The following is a 23,556-nucleotide window of genomic DNA, read 5'->3' on the forward strand; positions in this document are numbered from 1 at the left end:
AGGAAGACATAAATTAATCAAAGGGCATCAGGACAGATTTGTTCAGGCTGAGTCCAGTTTGATTAAGGGCAGCACGGTGGCACAGTTAGCACTGCTGCCTCACAACGCCAGGGACAATTCCTGCCTGTGGAGTCTGCACGTTCTCCCCGTGTCTGCGTGGGTTTCCTCCGGGTGCTCCGGTTTCCTCCCACAGCCCAAAGATGTGCAGGTTAGGTGGATTGGCTACGCTAAATTGCAGAGCCTTTGGCTTTGATCTTTATGTCCTCACTGCCAGAAGAATGGAGAGAGGCAAATGTTGTCCCTTGTTCAAGAAAGGGAATAGGTATAACCCTGGGAATTATAGGCCGATTAGTCTCACTTCGGTCACAGGTAAATTATTGGCAAGGGTCTTGAGGGATAGGATTTATGATCATTTGGAAAGATTCAGCTTAATCCAGGATAGTCAGCACGGATTTGTGAGGGGTCAGTCTTGCCTCACAAGTTTGATTGTATTCTTTGAGGAGGTAACTAAGTGTGTAGATGAAGGTCGAGCAGTTGATGTCGTACACATGGATTTTAGTACGGCGTTTGATAAGGTGCCCCATGGTCGGCTCATGCAGCAAGGAGGCATGGCATAGAGGGAAATTTGGTTGATTGGATCAGTAACTGGCGATCACCGAGAAGACAGAGGGTGGTGGTGGGTGGTAAATTTCCATCCTGGAGCCCAGTTACCAGCGGTGTACCACAGGGATCAGTGCTGGGTCCTCTGCTATTTGTGATTTTTATCAATGACTTGGATGATTTCGTTTCAGCGGGAGCAGTGCGGAAGTGGCTGCTGGGAAATAAGTCTGTCCTTTAAAAGCACTTGTCTTTGCAGGGGCATGCCAGTCGATTTCGGCGTGAGAACAGCTGGCGAGTCAGTTTCAGCGGGAGCAGTGCGGAAGTGGTTGCTGGGAGGTAAGTCTGTCCTTTAAAAGCACTTGTCTTTGCAGGGGCATGCCAGTCGATTTCGGCGTGAGAACAGCTGGTGAGTCAGTTTCAGCGGGAGCAGTGCGGAAGTGGTTGCTGGGAGGTAAGTCTGTCCTTTAAAAGCACTTGTCTTTGCAGGGGCAGGCCAGTCGATTTCAGCGGGAGAACAGCTGGTGAGTCAGTTTCAGCGGGAGCAGTGGGGAAGTGGTTGCTGGGAGGTAAGTCTGTCCTTTAAAAGCACTTGTCTTTGCAGGGGCAGGCCAGTCGATTTCGGCATGAGAACAGCTGGCGAGTCAGTTTCAGCGGGAGCAAAGAACAAAGAACAAAGAAATGTACAGCACAGGAACAGGCCCTTCGGCCCTCCAAGCCCGTGCCGACCATGTTGCCCGACTAAACTACAATCTTCTACACTTCCTGGGTCCGTATCCCTCTATTCCCATCCTATTCATATATTTGTCAAGATGCCCCTTAAATGTCCCTATCGTCCCTGCTTCCACTACCTCCTCCGGTAGTGAGTTCCAGGCACCCACTACCCTCTGCGTAAAGAACTTGCCTCGTGCATCTACTCTAAACCTTGCCCCTCTCACCTTAAACCTATGCCCCCTAGTAATTGACCCCTCTACCCTGGGGAAAAGCCTCTGACTATCCACTCTGTCTATGCCCCTCATAATTGTGTATACCTCTATCAGATCGCCCCTCAACCTCCTTCGTTCCAGTGAGAACAAACCGAGTTTATTCAACCTCTCCTCATAGCAGTGCGGAAGTGGTTGCTGGGAGGTAAGTCTGTCCTTTAAAAGCACTTGTCGTTGCAGGGGCAGGCCAGTCGATTTCGGCGGGAGTGGAGCTGGCTGGTTAGTCAATTTCAGCAGGAGCTGAGAATTTTTTTTTTTTTTTTTAATTAGTGTTTTAGGTGGGAACAGGAAGTCGACCCGCGGACGTCTGGGAAGATCCTCACCAATAAATTCTGGTGGAGAGGAAACCCGAGACACTACACGTGTAGTGTCTCCCACCCTCCCTCCTCCTCTAACCGAATAATAAAACCCATTGGTCTGAGGTAAGTACCATATTTTATTATATTATTATTTTTTATAAAAAATTTAATTTAGGTGTTAGCCAGATCTTGGTAGAAAGTTAGAGGAATGGCAGGGAAGGGAGTGCAATGTTCCTCCTGCAGGATGTTTGAGGTGAGGGATGCAGTTAGTGTCCCTGCTGATTTTACCTGCAGGAAGTGCTGCCATCTCCAGCTCCTCCAAGACCGAGTTAGGGAACTGGAGCTGGAGTTGGAAGAACTTCGGATCATTCGGGAGGCAGAAGGGGTCATAGATAGCAGCTTCAGGGAATTAGTTACACCAAAGATTGGAGATAGGTGGGTAACTGTAAGAGGGACTGGGAAGAAGCAGTCAGTGCAGGGATCCCTGCGGGCGTTCCCCTGAGAAACAAGTATACCGCTTTGGATACTTGTGGGGGGGACGACTTACCGGGGTAAGCCATGGGGTACGGGCCTCTGGCACGGAGTCTGTCCCTGTTGCTCAGAAGGGAAGGGGGGAGAGGAGCAGAGCATTAGTAATTGGGGACTCTATAGTCAGGGGCACAGATAGGAGATTTTGTTGGAGCGTGAGAGACTCACGTTTGGTATGTTGCCTCCCAGGTGCAAGGGTACGTGATGTCTCGGATCGTGTTTTCCGGGTCCTTAGGTGGGAGGGGAGCAGCCCCAAGTCGTGGTCCACATTGGCACTAACGACATAGGTAGGAAAGGGGACAAGGTTGTCAGGCAGGCTTTCAGGGAGCTAGGATGGAAGCTCAGAACTAGAACAAACAGAGTTGTTATTTCTGGGTTGTTGCCCGTGCCACGTGATAGTGAGATGAGGAATAGGGAGAGAGAGCATTTAAACACGTGGCTACAGGGATGGTGCAGGCGGGAGGGATTCAGATTTCTGGATAACTGGGGCTCTTTCTGGGGAAGGTGGGACCTCTACAGACAGGATGGTCCACATCTGAACCTGAGGGGCACAAATATCCTGGGGGGGAGATTTGTTAGTGCTCTTTGGGGGGGTTTAAACTAATGCAGCAGGGGCATGGGAACCTGGATTGTAGTTTTAGGGTAAGGGAGAATGAGAGTATAGAGGTCAGGAGCACAGATTTGACGTCGCAGGAGGGGGCCAGTGTTCAGGTAGGTGGTTTGAAGTGTGTCTACTTCAATGCCAGGAGTATACGAAACAAGGTAGGGGAACTGGCAGCATGGGTTGGTACCTGGGACTTCGATGTTGTGGCCATTTCGGAGACATGGATAGAGCAGGGACAGGAATGGATGTTGCAGGTTCCGGGGTTTAGGTGTTTTAGTAAGCTCAGAGAAGGAGGCAAAAGAGGGGGAGGTGTGGCGCTGCTAGTCAAGAGCAGTATTACGGTGGCGGAGAGGATGCTAGATGGGGACTCTTCTTCTGAGGTAGTATGGGCTGAAGTTAGAAACAGGAAAGGAGAGGTCACCCTGTTGGGAGTTTTTTATAGGCTTCCGAATAGTTCTAGGGATGTAGAGGAAAGGATGGCGAAGATGATTCTGGATAAGAGCGAAAGTAACAGGGTAGTTATTATGGGAGACTTTAACTTTCCAAATATTGACTGGAAAAGATATAGTTCGAGTACAATAGATGGGTCGTTTTTTTGTACAGTGTGTGCAGGAGGGTTTCCTGAAACAATATGTTGACAGGCCAACAAGAGGCGAGGCCACGTTGGATTTGGTTTTGGGTAATGAACCAGGCCAGGTGTTGGATTTGGAGGTAGGAGAGCACTTTGGGGACAGTGACCACAATTCGGTGACGTTTACGTTAATGATGGAAAGGGATAAGTATACACCGCAGGGCAAGAGTTATAGCTGGGGGAAGGGCAATTATGACGCCATTAGACGTGACTTGGGGGGGATAAGGTGGAGAAGTAGGCTGCAAGTGTTGGGCACACTGGATAAGTGGGGCTTGTTCAAGGATCAGCTACTGCGTGTTCTTGATAAGTATGTACCGGTCAGACAGGGAGGAAGGCGTCGAGCGAGGGAACCGTGGTTTACCAAGGAAGTGGAATCTCTTGTTAAGAGGAAGAAGGAGGCCTATGTGAAGATGAGGTGTGAAGTTTCGGTTGGGGCGATGGATAGTTACAAGGTAGCGAGGAAGGATCTAAAGAGAGAGCTAAGATGAGCAAGGAGGGGACATGAGAAGTATTTGGCAGGAAGGATCAAGGAAAACCCAAAAGCTTTCTATAGGTATGTCAGGAATAAGCGAATGACTAGGGAAAGAGTAGGACCAGTCAAGGACAGGGATGGGAAATTGTGTGTGGAGTCTGAAGAGATAGGCGAGATACTAAATGAATATTTTTCGTCAGGCTTCACTCAGGAAAAAGATAATGTTGTGGAGGAGAATGCTGAGCCCCAGGCTCATAGAATAGATGGCATTGAGGTACGTAGGGAAGAGGTGTTGGCAATTCTGGACAGGCTGAAAATAGATAAGTCCCCGGGACCTGATGGGATTTATCCTAGGATTCTCTGGGAGGCCAGGGAAGAGATTGCTGGACCTTTGGCTTTGATTTTTATGTCATCATTGGCTACAGGAATAGTGCCAGAGGACTGGAGGACAGCAAATGTGGTCACTTTGTTCAAAAAGGGGAGCAGAGACAACCCCGGCAACTATAGACCGGTAAGCCTCACGTCTATAGTGGGTAAAGTCTTGGAGGGGATTATAAGAGACAAGATTTATAATCATCTAGATAGGAATAATATGATCAGGGATAGTCAGCATGGCTTTGTGAAGGGTAGGTCATGCCTCACAAACCTTATCGAGTTCTTTGAGAAGGTGACTGAACAGGTAGACGAGGGTAGAGCAGTTGATGTGGTGTATATGGATTTCAGCAAAGCGTTTGATAAGGTTCCCCACGGTAGGCTATTGCAAAAAATACGGAGGCTGGGGATTGAGGGTGATTTAGAGATGTGGATCAGAAAATGGCTAGCTGAAAGAAGACAGAGGGTGGTGGTTGATGGGAAATGTTCAGAATGGAGTACAGTCACAAGTGGAGTACCACAAGGATCTGTTCTGGGGCCGTTGCTGTTTGTCATTTTTATCAATGACCTAGAGGAAGGCGCAGAAGGGTGGGTGAGTAAATTTGCCGACGATACTAAAGTCGTTGGTGTTGTCGATAGTGTGGAAGGATGTAGCAGGTTACAGAGGGATATAGATAAGCTGCAGAGCTGGGCTGAGAGGTGGCAAATGGAGTTTAATGTAGAGAAGTGTGAGGTGATTTACTTTGGAAGGAATAACAGGAATGTGGAATATTTGGTTAATGGTAAAGTTCTTGAGAGTGTGGATGAGCAGAGGGATCTAGGTGTCCATGTACATAGATCCCTGAAAGTTGCCACCCAGGTTGATAGGTTTGTGAAGAAGGCCTATAGAGTGTTGGCCTTTATTGGTAGAGGGATTGAGTTCCGGAGTCGGGAGGTCATGTTGCAGCTGTACAGAACTCTGGTACGGCCGCATTTGGAGTATTGCGTACAGTTCTGGTCACCGCATTATAGGAAGGACGTGGAGGCTTTGGAGCGGGTGCAGAGGAGATTTACCAGGATGTTGCCTGGTATGGAGGGAAAATCTTATGAGGAAAGGCTGATGGACGTGAGGTTGTTTTCGTTGGAGAGAAGAAGGTTAAGAGGAGACTTAATAGAGGCATACAAAATGATCAGGGGGTTGGATAGGGTGGACAGTGAGAGCCTTCTCCCGTGGATGGATATGGCTGGCACGAGGGGACATAACTTTAAACTGAGGGGTAATAGATATAGGACAGAGGTCAGAGGTAGGTTCTTTACGCAAAGAGTAGTGAGGCCGTGGAATGCCCTACCTGCTACAGTAGTGAACTCGCCAACATTGAGGGCATTTAAAAGTTTATTGGATAAACATATGGATGATAATGGCATAGTGTAGCTTAGATGGCTTTTGTTTCGGTGCAACATCGTGGGCCGAAGGGCCTGTACTGCGCTGTATTGTTCTATGTTCTATGTTCTATGATGGAGTTGAAGGAATTTGCTGATGACACCAAGATTGGTGGAGTAGTGGATGAGGTGGAGGGCTGTTGTAGGCTGCAAAGAGACATTGATAGGATGCAGAGCTGGGCTGAAAAGTGGCAGGTGGAGTTTAACCCTGATAAGTGTGAGATGATTCATTTTGGTCAGACAAATATGAATTTGGATTACAGGGTTAACGGCAGGGTTCTGAAGAATGTGGAGGAGCAGAGAGATCACGGAGTTCATGTCCATAGATCTCTGAAAGTTGCCACCCAAGTGGATAGAGCCGTGAAGAAAGTGTGTTAGCGTTTATTAACAGGGGGATTGAGTTTAAGAGCCGTGAGGTTAAGCTGCAACTGTACAAGACCTTGGTTAGACCATATTTGGAGTATTGTGTGCAGTTCTGGTCACCTCATTATAGGAAGGATGTGGAAGCATTGGAAAGGGTGCAAAGGAGATTTACCAGGATGCTGCCTGGATTGGAGGGTAGGTCTTATGAGGAAAGGTTGAGGGAGCTAGGGCTTTTCTCATTGGAGCGAAGGAGGATGAGAGGTGACTTAATTGAGGTGTATAAGATGATGAGAGGGATAGATAGAATGGACGTTCAGTGGCTTTTTCCTCGGGTGGATGTAGCTGTTACAAGGGGGCATAACTATTAGGTTCATGGTGGAAGACATAGGAGGGATGTCCGAGGTAGGTTCTTTACTCCGAGAGTGGTTGGGGCGTGGAACGCACTCCCAGCTATGGTGGTGGAGTCGGACACTTTCGGAACTTTCAAGCGGTTATTGGATCGGCATATGGAGTGCACTAGAATGATTGGGAGTAGGTTGATTTGATCTTAGTTTCAGACTAGTTCGGCACAACATTGTGGGCCGAAGGGCCTGTGCTGTGCTGTACAGTTCTATGTTCTATGTTCTATGCACGCAGACATTCCATGGGGTCCATGTTTCTTGCCATCGCGGACGCTCACTCAAAGTAGCGTAACGTGTACAACATGGCCTCGACGACATCCAGGGCCACGGTACAAAAGCTCGGGTGCTCGCTCAGCACCCGTGGGATCCCTGAGGTTCTGGTGACAGACAACAGGACGCCCTCCACGAGTGAGGAGTTTGCAAAAACGGAACACATCTAACATCAGAACCGTCCTTACCGCTCCTCATCCATCGGCCCGGCAGAAAGGGCGGTCCAAAGGGGACATAAAATAACAAACCACGAGCTCCATGAACACGGGACTGGCACGGTTCCTTTTTAACTACAGGGGTAGCCCATGAAGAACTGCTGTTGGGCTGAAGGCTTCGATCGGTTGAGCCTCATGTTACTGAACCTCGGTGTGAAAGTGGAGGTTCAGCAGGAGGCCCCGCAGTGACATCATTAACAGAGGACAGCAGGGCGGCAGTTTCACTCGGGGACACGGTCTCTGTTGTAACCTTGGAGACAAGGCGCTGACTCCCAGGTGTCGTGCTGGAGAGAACAGGACCGGCCTCCAACACGTTAGGATTCAGGGGAAAGTCCAGCGGAAGCATTTGGAAGAATGCGATCAGACTTGAGAACGTACAGAGATTATTAATGAGGATATTGCCATGGGCAGCACGGTGGCACAGTGGTTAGCACTGTCGCCTCACAGCTCCAGGGTCCCAGGTTCGATTCCCGGCTTGGGTCACTGTCTGTGCGGAGTCTGCACGTTCTCCCCGTGTCTGTGTGGGTTTCCTCCGGGTGCTCCGGTTTCCTCCCACACGTCCCAAAAGACGTGCTGTTCGGTGAATTGGACATTCTGAATTCTCCCTGAGTACCTGAACAGGTGCCGGATTTTCACAGGGATTTTCACAGTAACACCATTGCAGTGTGTCAGCCTACTTGTGACAATAATAAAGATTCTATTTTATATTATTATGAATGAGAAACTGTAGTCAGGAGGAGAGATTGGATTGGCTGGAATTGTTGACCTTTCAACAGAGGCTAAGGGGGGATTTAAACTTTAAAAACTTACCTTGAAGAGTGACATCACAGCAAAGCAGTCACCTGATTGGCTGGTAGGGAAAGTGCTCCAATTAGCAGTAGCTGGGAGAAATTTAACTCTTCGTGTGTTGGTAAGCATTGTGATTGGTAAATAAACTCTTTATTCCTTTCGCTTACTCATTATTTGATATTATATTTGTAATCAGTTAAGGTAAAGTGTAAAAATGGCAGGAGATCCCAGACCCGTGTTATGCTCCTCTGAGAGAGAACGGCAACCGCGCATGCGCGGGTGACGCCAGTTATGCGGCGCCGCCTTTACGCGGGCGACAAGGCCTGGCGCGGGTAGATGACGCGGCCCCGATCCTGGCCCATTGTCAGGGCCTGAATCGGTCGGGATCGGGGCCGTTTCGTGGCGTCGTGAACCTCGACGGCGATCACAACGGCGCGGCCACTTCGGCGCGGGAGTGGAGAGTCCCGCTCTACATCTTCCCTTTCCCAGGATTCACTCCCAGCCCCATTGCTCCGAATAATGATCCCAGTTTCTCTGAAGTTTCACTGGTGAGTTTAATTGAGTTTCCCGTGGACTTACCCGTTGAATCTGTACCATCCAGTGAGAAGGTTGTCGTCACATTGAAGACTAGAACAGTCAGTGTTAGCACAGTTTGTGCTCCTCCATGGCTGCTCCAGGACCTTGTGATTCTTACACGGGTCGGCAGACAGGAAATGGCAGCAATCTGTTGATTGTAAAGATAAAGTTTAGGAAATGTTCCACACTGACTCGTCTCCATTGAAACATTAAAAACCTCCCTTTCACCCACTGCTCTGCTATCAAATCCCTGAAATGAAAGCGGGAATCTCTGCTCCTTCCCGAGACCAGTACCCGGAACCCCCCACCCTCACCCCCGACCCCCAGCTCCAACAAACTGCAGACTCCTTTCATTCTTTCAACCTGAAAACCTCAACTCCTTGTTCCACTAAATTTCCCACCCAAGATTCCTCGATACTTTCCAGGATCTTTACCTCACTTCCCCTGGGAATCTCCCGATATTCCCCATGTTTCACTCTGTCGGATCCACATCCTCCCTTTCCCTGGATTTAATCCCTGGCCCATTGGTCTGACTAATGATCAGGATGTGCTGACATCATTCCAAATCCACTGGGATTCTCCTCAGTGAAAGCGGATCTCAGACACGGCTGTGATCCCGTGTCCCACACAAACAGGGTAGATGTCAGGAGAGGCCTCTTCCGGGATTTACCCAGCTCACAAAACCTCACAAGATCTAACGGGATCTGGCGAAACATCACCATCTGCATCCCGCCCATTGTGGGCAGGATGAGTATTTGTCAAGTCAGCATATTAGTGAGGCAGCTAACCTCCGTCGAATATGCAGCTCACTTGATCTATCGAGGCTTTAGGATGTAACCTCCCCGCCTTGGATCCTTAGACAAGTGCAGCTCAGTCCAGGGCCGACTCAGAGGGTCCAAAGATCGGCCTCCATTTTAAAATGACGTCGCGATCTCCTCTTACACTGAGGAGTTCTGGCGAGCGGAGTTCTTCCGTGTCGGAAAAGGGATTAAGTTCGGCCTCGGTGGGGTGTTCTCACTGAGGCCCAGGATTACAGCAGAGTCCCGGTCGATAGCGTGGTCTTTCTCAGCGCTGTGAGCGCCGGAATGCACTCGTAAACGTGCCAAAAGCTCCCTCCCTCCAGGGCCCTGTCCCCCTAATCCCACCGAACCGGCACAACTTGGGTCTGTGGGAGCAAACCGGAGATTGGCTAATTGAGTTTACTCCAGGTTGAGTTAGAAAGATTAATTTTCATTACAGAGGATGCTGGGTAAACTCAGCAGGTCTGGCAGCACCTGTGGACAGAGGAGCAGAGGGTGAGATTTAGTGGCCAATCGCACGCGACTTGGTGTCAGGACGAGGCTGTTGAATCTCCAGAAATACGCAACGGTCAAAATGTCTTGTGAGATTCAAGCGAGCCTCGGCAGGCATCATGATCTGGATCTCACCCCCACTGGCTGATTTCAATGCCCCGATGCCGGATTCTCCCGGTGCCCAGGGAAAGGCCGTGACCGGGAGACCTCGCCAGGGTGCCGTTAGTCCTGGCCCACACACGCATGGAGCACACGTAATGACTCCTGAGGGGATGGGGGGGGGAGAATTTCCCAGGGTGATCGGGGAAAGGACAAGGTGGCATTGCCAGGGTTCTTGGGTGGCACTCTCCGGCCGACCCCTCCCTCCACCCAAACCCTCCCTCCCAAAACACTCCCTCTGAACCCCTCCCTCCCCCCAAACGTCTCCTGAACGACCTCACCCCCTCCACCACCTTGCCTCCCTCGAGCTCCTCCTTCCACTGCCTCAACTCCCTCCAACACCTAACCTCCCTCCAGCACCTCACCCACCTCCAATACCTCACCTCCCTCCAACACCTCAACTCCCTCCAACACCTCAGCTCCCTCCAACACCTCACCTCCCTCCAACACCTCAACTCCCTCCAACACCTCAGCTCCCTCCAACACCTCAGCTCCCTCCAGCTCATCACCCACCTCCAACAACTCACCTCCCTCCAACACCTCACCTCCCTCCAACACCTCAGCTCCCTCCAACACCTCACCTCCCTCCAGCTCCTCACCTCCCTCCAAAACCTCAACTTCCTCCAACACCTAACCTCCCTCCAACACCTCACCTCCCTCCAGCTCCTCACCCACCTCCAACACCACACTTCCCTCCAACACCTCACCTCCCTCCAACACCTCACTTGCCTCCAGCACTTCACCTCCCTCCAAAACCTCAACTTCCTCCAACAACTAACCTACCTCCAACACCTCACCTCCCTCCAGCTCCTCACCCACCTCCAACACCTCACTTCCCTCCAGCACCTCACCTCCCTCCAACACCTCACCTCCCTCCAACACCTCACCTCCCTCCAACACCTCAACTCCCTCCAGCTCCTCACCCACCTCCAACACATCAGCTCCCTCCAACACCTTACCTCCCTCCAACACCTCACCTCCCTCCAGCTCCTCACCTCCCTCCAGCTACTCACCTCCCTCCAACACCTCACCTCCCTCCAACACCTCACCTCCCTACAATACCTCACCTCCCTCCAGTTGGTCACCTCCCTCCAACACCTCACCTCCCTCCAGCGCCTCACCTCCCTCGAACACCTCACCTCCCTACAATACCTCACCTCCCTCCAGTTGGTCACCTCCCTCCAACACCTCACCTCCCTCCAGCGCCTCACCTCTCTCCAACACCTTACCTCCCTACAATTCCTCACCTCCCTCCAGCTCCTCACCTCCCTCCAGCTCCTCACCTCCCTCCAATGCCTTACCTCCCTCCAGCTCCTCACCTCCCTCCAACACCTCACCTCCCTCCAACACCTCACCTCCCTCCAGCTCCTCACCCACCTCCAACACCTCACCTCCCTCCAACACCTCACCTCCGTCCAACACCTCACCTCCCTCCAGCTCCTCACCAACCTCCAACACCTCACCTCCCTCCAACACCTCACCTCCCTCCAACACCTCACCTCCCTCCAGCGCCTCACCAACCTCCAACACCTTACCTCCCTCCAACACCTCACCTCCCTCCAGCGCCTCACCTCCCTCGAACACCTCACCTCCCTACAATACCTCACCTCCCTCCAGTTGGTCACCTCCCTCCAACACCTCACCTCCCTCCAGCGCCTCACCTCTCTCCAACACCTTACCTCCCTACAATACCTCACCTCCCTCCAGCTCCTCACCTCCCTCCAGCTCCTCACCTCCCTCCAATGCCTTACCTCCCTCCAGCTCCTCACCTGCCTCCAACACCTCACCTCCCTCCGACACCTCACCTCCCTCCAGCTCCTCACCCACCTCCAACACCTCACCTCCCTCCAACACGTCACCTCCATCCAACACCTCACCTCCCTCCAGCTCCTCACCCACCTCCAACACCTCACCTCCCTCCAACACCTCACCTCCCTCCAACACCTCACCTCCCTCCAGCACCTCACCTCCCTCGAACACCTCACCTCCCTACAATACCTCACCTCCCTCCAGTTGGTCACCTCCCTCCAACACCTCTCCGCCCTCCAGCGCCTCACCTCTCTCCAACACCTTACCTCCCTACAATATCTCACCTCACCTCCCTCCAGCTCCTCACCTCCCTCCAATGCCTTACCTCCCTCCAGCTCCTCACCTCCCTCCAACACCTCACCTCCCTCCAACACCTCACCTCCCTCCAGCTCCTCACCCACCTCCAACACCTCACCTCCCTCCAACACCTTACCTCCCTCCAACACCTCACCTCCCTCAAACACCTCACCGCCCTCCAGCTCCTCACCTCCCTCCAACACCTCACCTCCCTCCAACACCTCACCTGCCTCCAGCTCCTCACCTCCCTCCAGCTCCTCACCTCCCTCCAGCTCCTCACCTCCCTCCAGCGCCTCACCTCCCTCCAGCTCCTCATCTCCCTCCAGCGCACCCATATCTTGGAGTAACTCATCTGTGCAGAAGTCTTGAATCAGCAATAAACCCTTCAAACTCCACCGCACAACTCCCTGCAGACTTCAGCCTTTTCGATGGCTGGAGAATAGCCAATATTGCCCCTTTGCTTAAGAATGGACCCTGCACATCTTTGGAAACACGTGTCTGTGTGGGTTTCCTCCGGGTGCCCCGGTTTCCTCCCACAGTCCAAAGATGTGCAGGTTAGGTGGATTGGCCACTAAATTGCCTTTAGTGTCCAAAAAGGTTAGGAGGGGTTTCTGGGTTATGGGAATAGGGTGGAAGTGAGGGCTTAAGTGCGGTGGTCTTTCCAAAGGCCGGTGCAGACTTGATGGGCCAAATGGCCTCCTTCTGCGCTGTAAATCCTCTGATCCATGTAATGGAACCAGGGATAATCCTGATAATTATAGGCCGGAGGGCTAAAGGCTGTCAGGGCTAAAAGGCTGGGAACAGACGAAGCCTGCGTGGAATATAAGGAAAGTAGGAAGGAACTTAAGCAAGGAGTCAGGAGGGCTAGAAGGGGTCACGAAAAGTCATTAGCAAATAGGGTTAAGGAAAATCCCAAGGATTTTTACACGTACATAAAAAGCAAGAGGGTAGCCAGGGAAAGGGTTGGCCCACTGAAGGATAGGCAAGGGAATCTATGTGTGGAACCAGAGGAAATGGGTGAGGTACTAAATGAATACTTTGCATCAGTATTCACCAAAGAGAAGAAATTGGTAGATGTTGAGTCTGGAGAAGGGTGTGTAGATAGCCTGGGTCACATTGAGATCCAAAAAGAAGAGGTGTTGGGTAGATAAGTCCCCAGGGCCTGATGGGATCTACCCGAGAATACTGAAGGAGGCTGGAGAGGAAATTGCTGAGGCCTTGACAGAAATCTTTGGATCCTCGCTGTCTTCAGGGGATGTCCCGGAGGACTGGAGAATAGCCAATGTTGTTCCTCTGTTTAAGAAGGGTAGCAAGGATAATCCCGGGAACTACAGGCCGGTGAGCCTTACTTCAGTGGTAGGGAAATTACTGGAGAGAATTCTTCGAGACATGATCTACTCCCATTTGGAAGCAAATAGACGTATTAGTGAGAGGCAGCACGGTTTTGTGAAGGGAAGGTCGTGTCTCACCAACTTGATCGAGTTTTTCGAGGAGGTCACTAAGATGATTGATGCAGGTAGGGCAGTGGATGTTGTCTATATGGACTTCAGTAAGGCCTTTGACAAGGCCCCTCATGGTAGACTAGTACAAAAGGTGAAGTCACACGGGATCAGGGGTGAGCTGGCAAGGTGGATACAGAACTGGCTAGGCCATAGAAGGCAGAGAGTAGCAATGGAAGGATGCTTTTCTAATTGGAGGGCTGTGACCAGTGGTGTTCCACAGGGATCAGTGCTGGGACCTTTGCTCTTTGGAGTATATATAAATGATTTGGAGGAAAATATAACTGGTCTGATTAGTAAGTTTGCAGACGACACAAAGGTTGGTGGAATTGCGGATAGCGATGAGGACTGTCGGAGGATACAGCAGGATTTAGATTGTTTGGAGACTTGGGCGGAGAGATGGCAGATGGAGTTTAATCCGGACAAATGTGAGGTAATGCATTTTGGAAGGTCTAATGCAGGTAGGGAATATACAGTGAATGGTAGAACCCTCAAGAGTATTGAAAGTCAAAGAGATCTAGGAGTACAGGTCCACAGATCATTGAAAGGGGCAACACAGGTGGAGAAGGTAGTCAAGAAGGCATACGGCATGCTTGCCTTCATTGGCTGGGGCATTGAGTATAAGAATTGGCAAGTCATGTTGCAGCTGTATAGAATCTTAGTTAGGCCACACTTGGAGTATAGTGTTCAATTCTGGTCGCCACACTACCAGAAGGATGTGGAGGCTTTAGAGAGGGTGCAGAAGAGATTTACCAGAATGTTGCCTGGTATGGAGGGCATTAGCTATGAGGAGCGGTTGAATAAACTCGGTTTGTTCTCACAGGAACGAAGGAGGTTGAGGGGAGACCTGATAGAGGTATACAAAATTATGAGGGGCATGGACAGAGTGGATAAGTCCTAGGGGGCATAGGTTTAAGGTGAGAGGGGCAAGGTTTAGAGTAGATGTACGAGGCAAGTTTTTTACGCAGAGTGTAGTGTAGTGTAGTGCCTGGAACTCGCTACCGGAGGAGGTGGTGGAAGCAGGGACGATAGTGACATTTAAGGGGCATCTTGACAAATACATGAATAGGATGGGAATAGAGGGATACGGACCCAGGAAGTGTAGAAGATTGTAGTTTAGTCGGGCAGCATGGTCGGCACGGGCTTGGAGGGCCGAAGGGCCTATTCCTGTGCTGTACGTTTCTTTGTTCTTTGTTCTTTGTAATACAGATAGATTGGAGAGTTGGGCAGGGAAATGGCAGATAGAGTTCAATCTGGACAAATGCGAGGTGATGCATTTTGGAAGATCAAATTCAAGTGTGAATTGTACAGTAAATGGCAGAACCTTAGTAGCATTGACATACAGAGGGATCTGGGCATTCAGGTCCATAGTTCCATGAAAGTGGCAATACAGGTGGATCACATGGGCAAGAAAGGATATGGCATGCTTGTCTTCATCGGCCTTCTTTGAGTACAAGAGTTATCAGGTGATGTTACAGTTGTATAAAACTTTAGTTAGGCCACATTTGGGATATTGCGTGCAATTCTGGTCACCACACTACCAGAAGGACGTGGATCCTGTGGAGAGGGTGCAAAGAAGGTTTACCCAGAATGTTGCCTATTAGCTATCAGGTGCCATCAGGAATAAACTCGGATTATTTTCGTTGGAAAGACAGAGGCTGTGGAGACACCTGATTGAGGTCAACAAACTATCGCGAGGTATAGACAGGGTGAATAGTCGGAAGCTTTGTCCCAGGCTGGAAGACTCAATGACAAGGGGGCACAGGTTCCAGGTGAGAAGGGATCAGTTCAGGGGCGATGTGCGATGTGCGGGGAAAGGGTGGTCGATGCCTGGAATGCGTTGCCAGTGGAGGTTTGGATGCAGGCACGATGGTAACATTTAAGATGTACTTCGATATAGGCAGCGCGGTAGCGCAGTGGGTTAGCTCTGCTGCCTCACGGCTCCGAGGTCCCAGGTTCGATCCTGGCACGTGGTCACTGTCTGTGTGAAGTTTGCACATTCTCCCCGTGTTTGCGTGGGTTTCGCCCCGCAACTCAAAGATGTGCAGGCTAGGTGGATTGGCCACGCTAAATTGCCCCTTAATTGGGAAAAAAAAAGAATTGGGTACACTAAATTTAAAAAAAAAAACATGTATTTCGATATTCACTTGAATAGGCGGGAATGGAGGCCACAGATCATTTGGACAATATGTAGTCGGTCTAAATAAGGAATCTGGATTGGTGCAGGCTTGGTGGGCCGAAGGGCCTGGTCCAGGCTGTTCTTTGTTCTCCCTCCAGCTCCCAACCTACCTCCTGTATGTCACCTCCACCCAGCTCCTCATCTCCCTCCAATGCCATGATTCCCTCCAGCAGCTCACCACCCTCCAGTGCCCAATATTCCTCCAGGGTCTCAACTCCCTCCACTACCTCAAATTCCTTCAGCACCTCTCCTCCCTCCAAAGCCTCACTTGCATCCAGGGCCTCACTTCTCTCCAGTGCCTCAATTATTTCTAATGCCTCACCTCCCCAGGCAAATTCTCGAACTGAGGTAATTGTGCAAACTTTCCCAATTATCCACAAAATCAAATCATCCCAGACTTCTCATTATCTCCTCTTGCTGTATAATCCAGATGCCTGAGCCTCAAATGTCACCCATCCACCCCATCACATCATCCACACCCGTCACCCAATCAGTGAAGGCCACAACCTCATCCCAACATTCCAAGCTGGGAACTGTCTTCCCGAAAGCTCTCAGTCTCTCCACCTTCCTCTCGTCCCGAACTCCCTCCTAAATACACACCCTTCAATAAAACCTCTCCAAAAACCACCTTCTATCTTTCAAACCAATTCTTTGGTCAGGAAGAACCTCTCGAGGTTTTGAGGGGAAGATACTGAACGTAGACAATTGTATTTGTTGTACAATGGCCGACCGTCCTGAATGAATGTTACTCACTCAGACATCCCAGAATCAGCAACAACGTCTTCATCTCACTCGGCATATCCTGCAAAGGAAAAGAGACAATCCGTATGGGAGAGAATTCCGGCAATGGGAAAATTAGAGAGAATGTTAAATTGTGGGTGGGATAGTAAACATTGAGTTTATCTACCTAGAGTGAGTGAAGTCTCTCTCTCTGGGAGTGGGGCAGTAAACATTGAGTTTATCTATCTATAGTGAGTGAAGTCTCTCTCTGGGAGTGGGATAGTAAACATTGAGTTTATCTATCTATAGTGAGTGAAGTCTCTCTGGGAGCGGGATAGTAAACATTGAGTTTATCTATCGATAGTGAGTGAAGTCTCTCTCTGGGAGTGGGAGAGTAAACATTGAGTTTATCTATCTATAGTGAGTGAAGTCTCTCTCTCTGGGAGTGGGATAGTAAACATTGAGTTTATCTAGCTATAGTGACTGAAGTCTCTCTCTGGGAGTGGGATAGAAAACATTGAATTTATCTGTCTATAGTGAGTGAAGTCTCTCTGGGTGTGGGACAGTAAACATTGAGTTTATCTATCTAAAGTGAGTGAAGTCTCTCTCTCTGGAAGTGAGATAGTAAACATTGAGTTTATCTATCTATAGTGAGTGAAGTCTCTCTGGGAGTGAGATAGTAAACATTGAGTTTATCTATTTATAGTGAGTGAAGTCTCTCTCTCTGGGAGTGGGATAGTAAACATTGAGTTTATCTATCTATAGTGAGTGAAGTCTCTCTGGGAGTGGGATAGTAAACATTGAGTTTATCTATCTATAGTGAGTGAAGTCTCTCTGGGAGTGGGATAGTAAACATTGAGTTTATCAATCTATAGTGAGTGAAGTCTCTCTGGGAGTGGAATAGTAAACATTGAGTTTATCTATCTATAGAGAGTGAAGTCTCTCTCTGGGAGTGGGATAGTAAACATTGAGTTTATCTATCTATAGTGAGTGAAGTCTCTCTCTCTGTGTGGGATAGAAAACATTGAGTTTATCTATCTACAGTGAGTGAAGTCTCTCTGGGAGTGGGATAGTAAACATTGAGTTTATCTATCTATAGTGAGTGAAGTCTCTCTGGGAGTGGGATAGTAAACATTGAGTTTATCTATCAATAGTGAGTGAAGTCTCTCTGGGAGTGCGATAGTAAACATTGGGTTTATCTATCTATAGTGAGTGAAGTCTCTCTGGGAGTGGGATAGTAAACATTGAGTTTATCTATCTATAGTGAGTGAAGTCTCTCTGGGAGTGGGATAGTAAACATTGAGTTTATCAATCTATACTGAGTGAATTCTCTCTGGGAGTGGAATAGTAAACATTGAGTTTATCTATCTATAGAGAGTGAAGTCTCTCTCTGGGAGTTGTAAGGTTTTCGGGCAATTCGGCCCTTTTGGAGAAACCCAGAGACTGTAAACTGACTTTTCAGCCAAGAGAACAGAACCAGTTTTCCCAGCAGGCTTGGTCCGCTGAGCTGAGTGGGGACATAAGCACATAAATATTTACAAACACCCCCCTAGGAGCTACAAGGAAGAAGGAGCCAGACAACAAGATAACATCAAAACACAGACAAAGGGGCACGGGAATACACAGGAGGCTTGCATGCAAGCAGGACAATGGGATGGTCATAGCCCCATGCAAATGTAAATGACCTGGCCTCCACCAGAGCAGAATCCAATTAACACCCCATCAACATAGCGAGGTGAGAATAGCAGCCATCTCCGGAGCAGCTGGAAGACACTGAAATTCTCCACAAAAGAGCCTAACCTCGTTATCCTAGAAATCAGACTGTCTGAGTCCAGCATATTGCGCTGGAAAAGCCCCTAGAAAATCAGCGGTAGAGAAAAACCAAGTTGGAGGCGGACCTGGGGGAGGTACTCCAATCTTGACAGAAGCTACCGGCAGAAACTCACTGGGAGGAGGGGGGCGGAGCCAGCGCCAAATTCAAATCGCGCAGGTCTGAAAAAAACCAAGTTGGAGGCGGACCTGGGGGAGGTACTCCAAGCTTGACAGAAGCTACCGGCAGAAACTGACCTGAAGGAGGGGCGGAGCCAGCGCCAAATTCAAATCGCGCAGGTCTGCCTAGCTGGAAGGGGCGGACCTGCGAGGAATACCCGGAAACATACAGCTCTGACCGGCTCAAAGGGGGCGGGACCAGCGGGAACTTTAAAACTTACCTTTTTCAATGCAAAAGGGGCTGGCCGATCACAGAACAAAGCCAGGTATAACAATATAAAAGGGGCTGTGTTTTCAATTGGGGGGCTCTTCGTTCTTGGCTCGACCTCTGCACCCCTGACTTGACCTCTGCAGCCTGTGACCGTAAGTATCCTGCAGCAGCTTGCGAAACTCCCTTGACTTTAATAGTGGTTGAGGCTTTGGGGAAGGGAACTTGTTTTGTGCTTTGTGCTATTGCTAAAAACTGTGTAATCATAAGAATTTTCGTTGTGTCCGCTATATTACCTTTGAATAGACTTAGTGTGTATTAGAGCATAAGATTTTATTGTGTTTCTTCTGTTGATGATTTTGACCTGGGTTTTGTAATAAACCTTGATTTGATGATAATTGGAGTCGTTTAAATTCTTCAATCTTTCACCAGCGATCTCTGACCAAGTCATTGTTAAAATACTCCTCACCTTAATTCCGGGTTCAAGAATCGAGGGTCATCTTGAGCGATTCACTCAGGACAGACTGCTGGTTAGGAAATAAACAGCAGTGTCCTATTCTCTCTCTTGGGAAAGCTACTCTAGTGGAGTAGGAACCGGGTGGGTGTTGTACCACCGGAAAGAGAGAGAATCACCTGGGTATTGGTAGGGGTCTGGAGATCTGTGTGCTATAAGTCTCAGGCTGTCGGTTAGGAATAAACGGCAGGCTTGAATCAGTGCTCTCTTCAGTGGAAGTGTCCCACTGCGACATCCCCTGGCCTCTGAAGTTTCAGTGCCAGCTGGAGAGAGACACACACAGATATTCAAACCCCAGATATCGGCCCAGTAGTGGAGTAGCAGAGATGGCACCCTCTACAGAGTGGGATAGTAAACATTGAGTTTATCTATCTATAGTGAGTGAAGTCTCTCTGCGAGTGGGATAGTAAACATTGAGTTTATCTATCTATAGTGAGTATAGTCTCTTGGGACGTGGGATAGAAAACATTGCGTTTATCTATTTATAGTGAGTGAAGTCTCTCTGGGAGTAGGATAGTAAACATTGAGTTTATCTATCTCTAGTGAGTGAAGTCTCTCTCTGGGAGCGGGATTGTAAACATTGAGTTTATCTGTCTCTAGTGAGTTAAGTCTCTCTCTGGGAGTTGGATAGTAAACATTGAGTTTATCTATCTATAGTGAGTGAAGTCACTCTGGGAGTGGGATAGTAAACACTGAGTTTATCTATCTCTGGTGAGTGAAGTCTCTCTGCGAGAGGGATAGTAAACTTTGACTTTATGTATCTGTAGTGAGTGAAGTCACTCTGGGAGTGGGATAGTAAACACTGATTTTATCTACCTCTCGTGAGTGAAGTCTCTCTGGGAGTGGAATAGTAAACATTGAGTTTATCTATCTATAGAGAGTGAAGTCTCTCTCTGGGAGTGGGATAGTTAACATTGAGTTTATCTATCTATAATGAGTGAAGTCTCTCTCTCTGAGTGGGATAGTAAACATTGAGTTTATCTATCTATAGTGAGTGAAGTATCTCTCTCTGAGTGGGATAGTAAACATTGAGTTGATCTATCTATTGTGAGTGAAGTCTCTCTGGGATTCGGATAGTAAACATTGAGTTTATCTATCTATCGTGAGTGAACTCTCTGGGAGTGGGATCGTAAACATTGAGTTCATCGATCTCATGTGAGTGAAGTCTCTCTGGCAGAGGGATAGTAGACATTGAGTTTATCTATCTATATTGAGTGAAGTCTCTCTCTGGGAGTGGGAGAGTAAACACTGAGTTTATCAATCTATAGTGAGTGAAGTCTCTCTGGGAGTGGGGTAGAAACATTGCGTTTACCTATCGAAAGTGAGTGAAGTCTCTCTGGAAGTGGGATAGTAAGCATTGAGTTTATCGATCTATAGTGAGTATAGTCTCTTGGGACGTGGGATAGAAAACATTGAGTTTATCTATTTATAGTGAGTGAAGTCTGTCTCTGGGAGTGGGATAGAAAACATTGAGTATATCCATCAATAGTGAGTGAAGTCTCTCTCTGGGAGCGGGATTGTAAACATTGAATTTATCTGTCTCTAGTGAGTGAAGTCTCTCTCTGGTAGTTGTATAGTAAACATTGAGTTTATCTATCTACAGTGAGTGAAGTCACTCTGGGAGTGGGATAGTAAACACTGAGTTTATCTATCTCTGGTGAGTGAAGTCTCTCTGGGAGTGGGAGAGTAAACATTGACTTAATGTATCTATAGTGAGTGAAGTCTCTCTGGGAGTGGGATAGTAAACACTGAGTTTATCTACCTCTCGTGAGTGAAGTCTCTCTGGTAGTGGGATAGTAAACATTGAGTTTATCTATCGAAAGTGAGTGAAGTCTCTCTTGGAGTGGGATAGCAAACATTGAGTTTATCTATCTATAGTGAGTGAAGTCACTCTGGGAGTGGGATAGTAAACACTGAGTTTATCTACCTCTCGTGAGTGAAGTTTCTCTGGGAGTGGGATAGTAAACATTGAGTTTATCAATCTATAGTGAGTGAAGTCTCTCTCTGCGAGTGGGATAGTAAACATTGAGTTTATCTATCTATAGTGAGTGAAGTCTCCCTGGGACTGGGATAGTAAACATTCAGTTTATCTATCTATCGTGAGTATAGTCTCTCTGGGAGTGGGATAGAAAACATTGAGTTTATCTATTTATAGTGAGTGAAGTCTCTCTGGGAGTGGGATAATAAACATTGAGTTTATCTATTTATAGAGAGTAAAGTCTGTCTCTGGGAGTGGGATATTAAACATTGAGTTTATCTATCAATAGTGAGTGAAGTCTCTCTCTGGGAGCAGGATTGTAAACATTGAGTTTATCTATCTATAGTGAGTGAAGTCTCTCTCTGGGAGAGGGTAGAAAACATTGAGTTTATCTATCTCTATTGAGTGAAGTCTCTCTCTCTGGGAGTGGGATAGTAAACATTGAGTTTATCTATCGATAGTGAGTGAAGTCTCTCTGGGAGTGGGATAGTAAACATTGAGTTTATCTATCTATAGTGAGTGAAGTCTCTCTCTGGGAGAGGGATAGAAAACATTGAGTTTATCTATCTCTATTGAGTGAAGTCTCTCTCTCTGGGAGTGGGATAGTAAACATTGAGTTTATCTATCGATAGTGAGTGAAGTCTCTCTGGGAGTGGGATAGTAAACATTGAGTTTATCTATCTATAGTGAGTGAAGTCTCTCTGGGAGTGGGATAGTAAACATTGAGTTTATCTATCTATAGTGAGTGAAGTCTCTCTCTGGGAGTGGGATAGTAAACATTGAGTTTATCTATCTATAGTGAGTGAAGTCTCTCTCTGGGAGTGGGATAGTAAACATTGAATTTATCTATCTATCATGAGTATAGTCTCTCGGGGCGTGGGATAGTGAACAATGAGTTTATCTATCTATAGTGAGTGAAGTCTCTCTGGGAGTGGGATAGTAGACATTGAGTTTATCTATCTGTAGTGAGTGAAGTCTCTCTCTCTGGGAGTGAGCTAGTAAACATTGAGTTTGTCTATCTATAGTGAGTGAAGTCTCTCTCTGGCAGTGGGATAGTAGACATTGAGTTTATCTATCGATAGTGAGTGAAGTCTCCCTGGGAGTGGGATAGTAAACATTGAGTTTATCTATCTATATTGAGTGAAGTCTCTCTCTGGGAGTGGGACAGTAAACATTGAGTTTATCTATCTATAGTGAGTGAACTCTCTCTCTGGGAGTGGGATAGTAAACATTATGTTTATCTATTTATAGTGAGTGAAGTCTCTCTGGGAGTGGGGTAGTAAACATTGAGTTTATCTATTTATAGTGAGTGAAGTCTCTCTGGAACTGGGATCGTAAACATTGAGTTTATCTATCTATAGTGAGTGAACTCTCTCTCTGGGAGTGGGATAGTAAACATTATGTTTATCTATTTATAGTGAGTGAAGTCTCTCTCTCTGGGAGTGGGGTAGTAAACATTGAGTTTATCTATTTATAGTGAGTGAAGTCTCTCTGGGACTGGGATCGTACACATTGAGTTTATCTACCTATAGTGAGTGAAGTCTCTCTGGGACTGGGATGGTAAACATTGAGTTTCTCTATCTATAGTGAGTGAAGTCTCTCTGGGACTGGGATAGTAAACATTGAGTTTCTCTATCTATAGTGAGTGAAGTCTCTCTCTCTGGGAGTGGGATAGTAAACATTGAGTTTATCTATCTATAGTGGGTGAAGTCTCTCTGGGAGTGGGATAGTAAACATTGAATGTATCTATCTATAGTGAGTGAAGTCTCTCTCTCTGGGAGTGGGATAGTAAACATTGAGTTTATCTATCCATAGTGAGTGAAGTCACTCTCTGGGAGTGGGATAGTAAACATTGAGTTTCTCTATCTATAGTGAGTGAAGTCTCTTTGGGAGTGGGAAAGTAAACATTGAGTTTATCTATCTATAGTGGGTGAAGTCTCTCTGGGAGTGGGATAGTAAACATTGAATGTATCTATCTATAGTGAGTGAAGTCTCTCTCTCTGGGAGTGGGATAGTAAACATTGAGTTTATCTATCCATAGTGAGTGAAGTCACTCTCTGGGAGTGGGATAGTAAACATTGAGTTTCTCTATCTATAGTGAGTGAAGTCTCTCTCTCTGGGAGTGGGATAGTAAACATTGAGTTTATCTATCCATAGTGAGTGAAGTCACTCTCTGGGAGTGGGATAGTAAACACTGAGTTTCTCTATCTATAGTGAGTGAAGTCTCTGTGGGAGTGGGATAGTAAACATTGAGTTTATCTATCTATAGTGAGTGAAGTCTCTCTGGGAGTGGGATAGTAAACATTGACTTTATGTATCTATAGTGAGTGAAGTCTCACTGGGAGTGGGATAGTAAACATTGAGTTTATCTATCTATAGTGAGTGAAGTCTCT

The 23,556-nt window shown here is 47.9% G+C and overlaps 1 protein-coding gene across 5 annotated transcripts in view; it reads right to left on the reverse strand.

Moving 5' to 3' along the window:
• LOC140403345 (oncoprotein-induced transcript 3 protein-like) overlaps window positions 1-23,556 on the reverse strand; it is a 162,189-nt gene that overhangs the window by 65,808 nt on the left and 72,825 nt on the right. For all 5 annotated transcript variants that reach the window (XM_072491243.1, XM_072491242.1, XM_072491239.1 and 2 more), the window contains 2 exons: window positions 16,508-16,556; window positions 8,523-8,667 (listed from right to left, as the gene is read on the reverse strand). In XM_072491243.1, coding sequence (XP_072347344.1) covers window positions 8,523-8,667; window positions 16,508-16,553 — 191 coding nt within the window. In that variant the 5' untranslated portion in view covers window positions 16,554-16,556. The remainder of the gene's footprint in view (window positions 1-8,522; window positions 8,668-16,507; window positions 16,557-23,556) is intronic.

Source organism: Scyliorhinus torazame, chromosome 27 (genome assembly GCF_047496885.1).
Source record: "Scyliorhinus torazame isolate Kashiwa2021f chromosome 27, sScyTor2.1, whole genome shotgun sequence".
Lineage (NCBI taxonomy): Eukaryota > Metazoa > Chordata > Chondrichthyes > Carcharhiniformes > Scyliorhinidae > Scyliorhinus > Scyliorhinus torazame.